The sequence below is a fragment of the Pterocles gutturalis genome, unplaced genomic scaffold (assembly GCF_000699245.1).
Source record: "Pterocles gutturalis isolate BGI_N339 unplaced genomic scaffold, ASM69924v1 scaffold38093, whole genome shotgun sequence".
Taxonomy (NCBI): Eukaryota; Metazoa; Chordata; class Aves; order Pterocliformes; family Pteroclidae; genus Pterocles; species Pterocles gutturalis.
Window position 1 is genome coordinate 9,288 of NW_010119309.1, and position 10,329 is coordinate 19,616.

General features: G+C 37.5%; 1 protein-coding gene across 1 annotated transcript in view; it reads left to right on the forward strand.

Moving 5' to 3' along the window:
• NAA30 (N(alpha)-acetyltransferase 30, NatC catalytic subunit) overlaps positions 1–9,519 on the forward strand; it is a gene marked incomplete at its 5' end in the record, with an annotated part of 18,801 nt that extends 9,282 nt beyond the window's left edge. Inside the window, 2 exon segments of the mRNA XM_010076542.1 lie at positions 994–1,049; positions 8,301–9,519. Coding sequence (XP_010074844.1) covers positions 994–1,049; positions 8,301–8,438 — 194 coding nt within the window.
• Positions 9,520–10,329: the final 810 nt, after the last annotated feature.

Below are 10,329 nucleotides of genomic sequence, written 5' to 3' on the forward strand. Positions count from 1 at the left end.
AGCCTGCCATAATTTAATTGCAGGTGCTTGGATTCATAAGTAAATAAGAACTAATGCTGTTGTTATGAAGATTTTTCTTTCGCTTGAGTCAGTTTGTTATTTTAGAATTATATAAATAGAATTTATATTTAAAGCTTTGCTTACTTTAGCATTATGTATGTTGACTTTTTCCTGCACTTGTCACTTTGCTGTTTCTCAAAGTATGCTGTTAATCTGAAGATTTGTTTTAAATGCAGTACAGTTTTGTCATACGTTCAATGAAAGTCTTGATTAAAGTTTTGAGAGTACTTTAAAACATTCTCTAGATTCCTTGGGGTTTTTTTTCCTTTTCCTTAGCCTTCTTATGGAAGTGAGATTTATGCAATTTCATTGAACAGCAGTTTTTTCCACTAATAACTTTGAAATCAACTTTCAATTTCACCCCAATTCTACAGACAGGTAGGGATATTACATTTGTAGAACTGTTGTGAAATAGATGAAAAATAATGATAAAGAATTAAATTAATGCTTGACTGAGGGGAAGGGATGGGCTTCAACCATATTATTAGATACTAGCAGATCCAAATGGGAGTGAGCCACAAGGAAAGTAGTTTCATAAGTTCTGTTAGTAATAGAAGTATTTGTTTTAGTAAGAGGAAATTCCCTTGGAAGATGAATGTCCTTCAAGTTTGTGCCAGGAGATTTTGACTTTTAATGTAACAAAAAGGAATGAATCGCAGCTTGGAAGGCTATATATAACACTGGGTTGAACATAGAAGCCTGTTTCTAATATCCTTGTGTTAGAAGAATCTTGCGCTCAAGCTGAGTCTCTGGATAACTTTATGGATTATTTTAATATTTAAAATGGAGACTGCAACTTGACTGCAACTTCTTGTTTCTTTCTTTCCTCCCTACTTTCCCCAGGTGTCGTAAAAAGCACACACGTTAGTCATATATAAAATAGTATCTTTTGCATTGCGACTCTATTGACGCTTATTGAAATCTGTATTTCAGGTACAAACTTGGTTAAGAAAGCTATTTATGCTATGGTTGAAGGAGATTGTGATGAGGTAAGATTTTATAATCAAATTTTCATAATGTAACTGGTTTGCGTTCTCATATATGTGGGTTCATTTCACAGGTTTTTCTTCTACAGGACCGGTTTTTAGGTGGGAAGTGGGTTGCTAAGAAGCTATTCCTTTTATAATAATGGGAAAAATAACCTCAGGAAAACATACACTTGGCATGTTATGGGAGAAGGATTTTCTAAATTTGTCATGAGTGCTCAAATTCGGTGTTTCAGGCTTTGTTTTACTTTGCGAAGCTGCCCCAGCCTTCAGTCACAGACACATTTTCCTCCAAAGACTCCAGTTTAGTTTAAGCTGCTACTGACTAATGTAACTTGCACGTTGTGTGTAATATTCCGTACTTTCAGAATACGCGAAGGCACTGGAACAGTGTGTGCCGTGGTATTGCAGAATATGGGTTTATCACAGCAAGTCATCAGGCTGTGTGTCAGTGCATAACTATATTGCGTAGCACTAACAGAACTCATGATTTAGCACGTCAACAAAAACTTGGAAGGAAAGTGACTCAATCACTGTCACACTTTCTCTGGCCTATATGTTATTAGTCTTTCCTTTTTGCAGATGACAGTCCCTACTATATTTTGTATATATATATAAAACAACTAACTGTCTTTATGTGCCATGTTTATCTTGTGAGGAACTCTCCCTGCATCCATCCTCCTTAACCCTGTTATCTGTCGCTTTAGCTTTCATCTCCTTGGTACAATGCAAGTTGTTAGCTTGTTCCCAATCTGTGGGCACTGTGTCATTTCAGTGTCATAGTTACTGATCCTTTGATATCTCTGTTATCTGGGTTCAGCTGCTCTCTCAATTGTCCTGCTGCGATGTGGTGAAGTTCCTTAGGCAAAGCTACAATTTTTGTCACAGGACTCCTGACGCATGCTTTGTTTATTTTTCCACTTGTGTTAACACCTCTTGCAGCATCCCTGCGTATGTTCTGACTTCATTCATTGGTTGTTTATTCTTCCCTGCAGATTCCTTCATACCTCTGCTTACTGGTGTCTTTTTCTTTTTCCTGTGTCTGATTTATGTTGTATTCAGGCAGGTAGTGCAATCTAATAGTTCTGTAATTCTTTTAAGTTCTTTGTTTTGGCTTCTTGCTTGTATGATTGTATGGAATATGCTTTGCTCTAATCTATTTTACTACTTGCTACATAGAACTAATCAAGAAGAGACTTTTGGTTTGGTTTTTCCATTGCTTTCCACTGTAGTCTTGAATTCATTTGCCATTGCTAGAGTATTCAAGATTCAAAAATAATTAAGGAATGGTATCACACTGTTCACATCGCTGTTGGAGAATTGAGATGCAGAGAAGTCAAGTGAATTGCCTACAGTTAGAGAGTCAGTGGTAGAACTGGCAATTTCTACTCAAGCTACTGGAGTTGCAGTAACTACCGTGTGATTGAGGAGTGTATGTGTGCTACTTCTCGTGTGACTTCGTTTCTAAATTGGACTATCTAACAGGTATACACTTAGTGAGCTCTCCTGTGTCTTTCTTTCTTCCTACCCCTGTAATATCAGTCCAGGAGTCCTTACTGCTTTTTTTATCTTTGTAAGATGAAATAAATGTGATAAAGATTGCAGGCTGCAGTGAGACCTCGTTAAGTCCTAGTCACAGCTTTTCATCTCTGGTGCTGTATGAATGCTTTGTGCTGAGAGCATAGGGCATTTTTCAGAGGCTGTTGCTGTCCCTCTTTCATCGAAGGCACTGCAATTCAAGCTCCTTGAAGTGTGTGCTGGGCGGGTACAGGCATGTTTCAATTCCAGTTTAGAAACTGTGTAACTGTGTTTGTGGGATGATGATTCTGAACTAATTATGCCCTGCTTCTTGGGGGCTTTTGCATCGGCTGAGTCTTGTGCTGGCACACAATTTTGAAATAGGAGCTTATTCTGCCTGGGCAGCTTGGAGCTCAAGCAGAGTGTATTTCTGACTTTCTCCACCAGTCAGCAGAGGCATACCCACACTGATTTGATATATTTACGTTGTTCTTTTCAGTGTACAGATTATCTACAGCCAAATAGCCAGTATTTTCATGTTTTCTTTTCTTTTCCACCAAGTATAGCTTGCTGCCAGATATACATTGTACAAAAGTATGGTTACTTGTACTGTGTGGTGAATTGCCGAGTTCTGAGTCATGACCAGAATCTGAAAAATTCAACTAGCCACCCATTAAAAGCTCTGGCCAACAGAGCTAAGACACTTGTCCTCGCCAATTTCTACAACAGTTGTTGGGAGTTTCTGGCTGTCTGATGCTTAGAGCAGCTCAAACACGAAGTAGTGCATCACAGTAATTTGTCTTTGTGAGGTCTGTAAATACCTTATATAATACATCTCTGCTGCTCTTGAGATATTTTTCTACATCCCTTAATGAAATCAGAAGCATGATGAAAAAAAAAAAAAAGCTGCTACTTGATATAGAATGAACTGCAATTCAGAAATACACTGTTTTCTGAAACTTGCTTGGAATAGGATTAAGAACATGAATATGCAGTTGTGGGTGTCAAGCAAAATTTCCAGAGGCTGCTTGGAAACTCTTCCCTTCAATCTGATTATGCAATAGATGCAGTAAATGTACTTAATTTTAATAACTTGCAGCATAAATCTGATAAATGCTTCATTTAGTGTATTGCTTTTCAAAGTGCCATAGATGGGACTTTTGTATCAACATTGAGCCCTGAAAAATAAAGGAATTATACACCACCATAGCTGAAAACACTGACAAATCACTACTGATCTGCTGGCATTTCAAATATGCTGCAATATTTTAGTGATTAAGGACATTTTTTTCTTGTAAGCTAATTTAGTGGGAATAGACTAAGCCAGGCCTATGCAACAAGTGATTTACAGCACAAGCTTCTGTGGTCAGACAGCTGCCTGAGAGGTAGTTTATGCTGTGCTTCAGAGCGGAGAGGCAATATCCTTCCAGCCAGGGGTTGTGTCCTGGCTTGAGGAAGCTGTGGGGTAAGTGAAGAAGTGAATTGGCTGGGATGGAATCTGGGTGGAAGGGAGGAGCTGGCCATGGCCTGTATTAGAATAGAAACCAGGGAAGTGATCTGATGTTGGGGGTGGGTGGCTGAACTAGAAATAACCTTCAAGCCTGAAGAAAATACTCAACAGCGTGCTTTGAGCTGGAGTGTCTGGATATTGCGTTACACAACTTGAGGGATCTTTGAGTTTTTTTGTTGTGTTGTTTTTTGGGGGGTGTTTTGGTTTGGGTTGGAGTTTTTGGGGGGTTTTTTGTGTTGTTTGTTTGTTTGTTTGTTTGGTTTTTTTTACCTTGGTGGCTTTCTCAGGCATTTGATGTTACTGAATTCTAATATTAAATATTAGTGAACTGAAGGGTTTCAAGATTATAATGGCCTGAGTTTCCAATAGGTCACAATGATTTAGAATAACTTATGGGCTGGTTGTGTAGAAAATGTGAACTATGGAAATAAATCAGGTGAAGGTGAATAGTTCTTCTCCCATCTCCAAAGTTTTGAAGGTGTAATTATTCCAGTGTAAAAAGGAAACTATGTGCTAACAGTGGCAAGTTGGGCATCTGGCTGCTTTTTGTAGACTCGCTTAGTTTTTACCGATGAGCAATTTTCAAAAATTGTGCTGCTTAAGACCTTCATATGGAACATTACATCCCTTAATCATTACATCCCTTAATCACAATTAGAGAGGAGGAGTAGTTCATGCATATGTAGGTTTTCCATCTGTAAGAAGTGACTGTAAGTAATCTGCATATGAATCATTCACTCCATCTTACTGAAATAATGTACTATGGAACTGGTAACTGATCAAAATAAGACTCTAGTAAGTGGGACTTCTAAAAGCTTTCTTTAAGTGAAGTGTAGAATGTGAAAAGGAATTGCAGGTTCTCATAAAATTTTCCATTAAAACTTTAGGGTGATTTAAAGTGGGTTTTTTTGACCACACCAGTAGGTGTGCCACTTTAATTCAGTACCATGCTTGTAACAATTAAATGTATTTTTTTATATAATCCTATTTGAAATTCTCAAACTGTTGACATCTTAGATGATTTGTAGATTAAGAAAAAACTAAGGTATGAAGTGTTATATTTTGAGTGCTATTTTTCTTTAAAAGTTAAGGCAGTTACACTGATTAAGGACACTGGAGAAGCACCCATAACCTGAGTCTGATGATATGGCAAACCTACACATAAGAATAGCAACTTCTTCTGTGAGTGCTGACGGTGTACTTTCTTCATTTGTTTATTTGATTTGGCTGGATTCATGCTATGACTTGGTGTCTAAACTTGAGTTCATTTTGAGTTTGAACTGAAGAAGCAAGAAAGCTTGACCTCTCCATTTTTCTTCAGTTCAGGAAGAAAGATGTGAAAACATAATAACAGGAAACATTGCACCCCACTCTCACTATAGAAGATTTCTTACTTCTAAACTCGGTTAAAATGAGACAGCTAAAATAAAATGTTAAGTTTATGAGATTTGAGACATAAGAGAAAGTAACAGCCTTCAGAAAGCTGCAACTTGTGTAAAAAATGCTCTTAAATCTGATCAGACCTTTGCTAGCCTCCAGGGGAGGATGTGATTGTGTTATTAGAGGATTTAACAGGCATATGTGTACAACGAAATAGGCCCTGTGAGACCAGAAATAAATGGAATGATTGAAAGTTTGGAGCTTGATTGAAAATCTTGCAAAGGAAGAGATGAATCCTTCACAAAATGAAGCTAATGAAATTTGTGTAAAATATTACTGTTTCCTTTTTAGATGATAGAAACAAATCTTTAGCCCTTTGAAATGCAATATGTCGACATCAGGGAATTATTTTTCACAGTACAGAGTCTTCCTGAGATGTACCAGAGCATATCTCTTGCATTTTCTTTCGTGATGAGCCTTCATGCAGGTAGTGGGATTCCAACAAACCTGAATTTCAACATTTAACCACTCCTGTAAATTCAGCGATCTGCAGTGTTAGAAGCCTTTTAGCTTCTTTTTAGCATAGTGTACGAGCTTGCAGTTGAATACAGACTTGTTATATCGCTCTGCCAGGTTACTAAACTTTTATGAGAGTGAATGCCGTTTGTAGCTAGAGTTCAAATAATAGTCTCCCGCACAGTGGATTTACATGGGTCGGATTTCCTCTTTGGCATAGTGCTTTGTTTTAATTTGGATTAAGAAGCTGTACAATGCGCATAATTGTGTAGAAAATAGCACTCTTCAGCAAAACTATTGCACTTCTATAATTTGCTATAAATTAATAGTTATCCGTTTTAATGGATTAAGGATGTTAAGAATACTCGCTCAAGTCCTAAGACTCCATAGTAGTATTCTGTGAGGTGCCAGCTAGAGAAATTCAATCTCTACTTCTTGCCATAAGACTAAGAATTGAATTAGGTTGTCTTAAGTGTGCAGGTACAACAGACTGTCCTGCTGTAATTTAAGAACTCTGACTATTAATATTTTAATGTGTAACTCTTAGTTCCTTTTCAGAAAACAAACTTCTAAGTCTTACATTGTTCAATGAGTTGTTAGCCCTGTGTTTGCTATTCTTTCAACATTCTTACTGAGAAGCACAGAGGGAATTATCCATTGGAATGTGGTTAGAGTGGCTTGAGTTTTGAGTAATGGTCAAATATATATATATTAGATGGATTTTTAAATCCTACTGAAGGTGACCAGCCTACCTGCTGGCTGCCTTCCTCTTTTACAGTGGCTTATCCACTCCTCAGACTGCAGAAAACAAACCTGATGGAGGAAAAAAAGGAAAGATTTTTCTACCAGGTTGCTTTTTGAAATAGCTCAGCAACAAGCCTGGTGAGCTGGCAGATGAGGTGAGGGAGAAAGGAAATGCAAGTCTGAGGGCACTGGAGCCACCCAGTCCATAGAGTAGATCGACTTAAACTGCTCTACAACTACAGGCTAATATTTTGTTCCTGGTTTGGGGGAGGTGGGGGGCTGTTAACCAGTTTTCCTGCTTTTTATTGGAGGAGAAGGGAGTCCTAGGTTTTGAGGTGAGGTAGGGGACTTTTTTTGGACTAAGGGAGTTTGATGTATTTAGTTCTAACTACACAGACTGGGTATCGAATGCTGGTTTAGAAATTGCTGTTAGTGGACTTAACACCAGTGGGGATCGCTGGTTTGCTGCAGAAATTGTTTAGGATGCCTTTTCATTAGATGGTCTCTCTACAGTGTCCATCCACTCTCATTTAATTATGTGAATGTACATTGTCTTGTGCAACCATGATCCCTCCTTAATAGCAGAATCCTTAAATAATTGAGTTGGACAACAGTAAAGAGACAAAACAATTTTTTTTTTGTCATTTGGAGTGGATGCACGGCTTACCGGGTGTGCCAGAGCTCTGTTCAGTGCATTTGGAGAAAAGATGAAAACCATTCAGAGGGATGTACTTCAGCAGTTTTGTATTTAACTTCTTGGTAACACCAGTGTAGTTTTTTGCCTGTGCTTGAGAGTTTTGGGACCATTTTGAGTCTTTGTTTAATTTGGGCTGCTCTTACACTTGGGTTTGGTCTGAGGTGTTTGACACGTCTTCCTGCAACCTCAGTCTTATCAACACAGGGGGGGGAAAAGATGGAAAAAGCTGTTCGTTCTTCCCGATGTGCACTCTGCTTTGAGTTTGGGATACTTGTGTTGAGCACAAACGTTCATTGCAAACACTGAGTCTGACAGCTCGTCGTAGACTTGTGTCCAGGTTTAAATCTATCGTATTAGAGGTCAAAGATATTAAATGACTAAACAAAACCTCATGTGCCAAGTTCTCGTGACATGCACAAGTTCAGTTGCTCATTCAAAATTCAAAGCATGTTTTGGACCCTGACCTCTTTGGTAGGTTGAGTTTTGGTTTGGGGGTTTTTGGTTTTGTGGGGTTTTTTGGTTTTGGTTCGGGTTTTTTTGGAGGGGGGATGTTGGGAGACAGGGGTGGTTTGGTTTCTGGTTGTTTTTTTTTTACTCTTAACTATTAGGTAATGAGTTGGAATACTATTTACAGCAAAGAACTAATATCTTGATATGAATGAAAGTTGTTTACAATTACAGTTGTTGATTAACTGCTATTTTTTTTTAAAATGAGGGAATGGAAGGGGTATGCTTGAATAAGTTGGGACAAGACAAAAATAAATTCCACTCACTGCTAATAAGCGTACCTTTAAATAAATATTTTGAAGTTGGTTCAGTAGTCAAGTAATTGCAACTGCTTTCTAATATGATATGCTTTTTTTCTTCTCTTTTTTTTTTTCCCTTAAAGGTTGTATTGGAAACAGAAATCACAAATAAGTCTGCTTTGAAACTTTATGAAAACCTTGGTTTTGTGCGAGACAAGAGGCTGTTCAGATACTATTTAAACGGAGTTGATGCACTGCGTCTTAAACTATGGCTGCGTTAAAAGAAACTGTCACATCAAGCAACTGACGTCCCAACAGCGCAGAGTTGTCCTTTGCATGCAATGCAATTTGTCCAAAATTGCTTTGCAGGTGGACTTAGTAATTTCCATGCAGCTCTTTCTGTCAGTGTCTCATTGAGTGTCGCACATATTTGTTGCACTTTGGCATGGCGCATTTGTTCAGAATTAAAACCGATTGTTTCAAAACTTCGAGTTCTTTTTGGTACCAGCAAGATGTGCCAGGTGATAGCCAAGATATGTTCATTCATTTGCAAGTCTACTGACTGTATTACATACACAGTGAACATTTTATCAAAGAACCTGTATGTGGAACACGACTTTTTGGTTCCAGAAAAAAAAGCCAATGTAGATTGTAAAATTCTATAAGTATACTAACATTTCATACAAAAATTGCCATAGTTTTCTGGAAAAAAAGGCTTCAATTTTAGGTTTTATTTTTCAATATTGAATTTTCCATTCTTAAATATTGGTACCTCAGTGATTAGTGAATGAAAAAATGTATTGTAGGGTGGGGTGTGTGTTACAATGAGTAACAGTAACAATTAAATTGCGTCTGCCAGTGCCTGTATAGATAAGTATATTTGTCTTCACCTCTAAGTTTGGAGTGCATGCTTTTATTCTTTTACTTTCTTCAATTGTCTTTGCAAGAAAATTTCTGCTTTTATTTAAATTCGGGATTTGATAATAAATTATTTCAGATTTTTATAATTTGGATACTTCTCCCAAATGAGGGTTTGGAAGGCCCTTCTTTTCTTATAGCAAGAAGTGTAAGCTATTTTGAAAACCTTGAGTAGCTGCTAAAAGAGAACCTGATGTCACCAGTAATTCTCTGCTGGTTTTGGATGCACTTTTTTCATTAAAAGAGTGAGGGACTTTTAAAAGAAGATATAGAAAATTAATGTAAATTGGTATGATTTTATTTAATGAAAATTATTGCTAGAAGCTCTGAAAAAAGCTATTTTAAGCTAGTTGGAACAATTTTTTTTTCAGATTCAGATTGCTTTGCTTCAGTGTTCTAAAATGCTTCAATCTTTGGTTCTTGGTCTTGGAAATAAATTTCAAGGTGTATTGTATCCATTTTTAGCTGCTCTCATTTTCTTTAAACTTACATGAGCTAAATTATTGGGGGATTTTTTTTCCCTTCCAAAATTAAAGCAGCGAGGAAGGACTTCTCTCTTTCTCTCTCTTTCTCACATTTGCTCTTACTCTGGTTTTCTCTTTCCCCCCCCCCCCCCCCCCTTTCTTCAATTGGGCTTACATAGGTTTTTACCAATACCCATCAATTTTTTCAGTGATTACAGTGTCTAGGCTTTCTCATTCTGTGTGATTATATAGCCCAGTTCTCTGAATCAGTTGGGTTTTTCTTCCACTTTGGGGGAAAAAAAAAAAGCTATTAGTTGACTTGTGGAAGAACCTATGTAATCTGAGAAAAGGATGAACTCTCAGTGAATCTGCTCTTCTGTAGTTGAGCGTACTCTTCAGATTTGCCTTACTACACTTTTTTTTTTTCCTTTTAGGGTTTGGTTTGAGTCATGGGGTTTTTTTTGGCTAATTACTGTACATTCAAAAACAAAAAACAAAAAAACCCCTACCTCCAGTAACATTTGGAAAAAGAGCCCTGTGCAGGAAAACTGGATTTAAAGGAAAGCCTTATTTTGCACAGACCAAGCGCACATGGTGATGGACATTTCTTACCATGTACAAATTATGAGTTGTATTTGAAAATAAAGATTTTTAATGGAAATTGGCCCTTTTGAGTTTTCTGCTTGTAGACGCCATTTGTGCTTTTTGAGGGGGTTTGTCTCCCCTCAGTAAAGAAAACTCATCTTTAAAATAGTGTTGGAGTTCAGCGTAAAGCCTGCATGTTGCCACT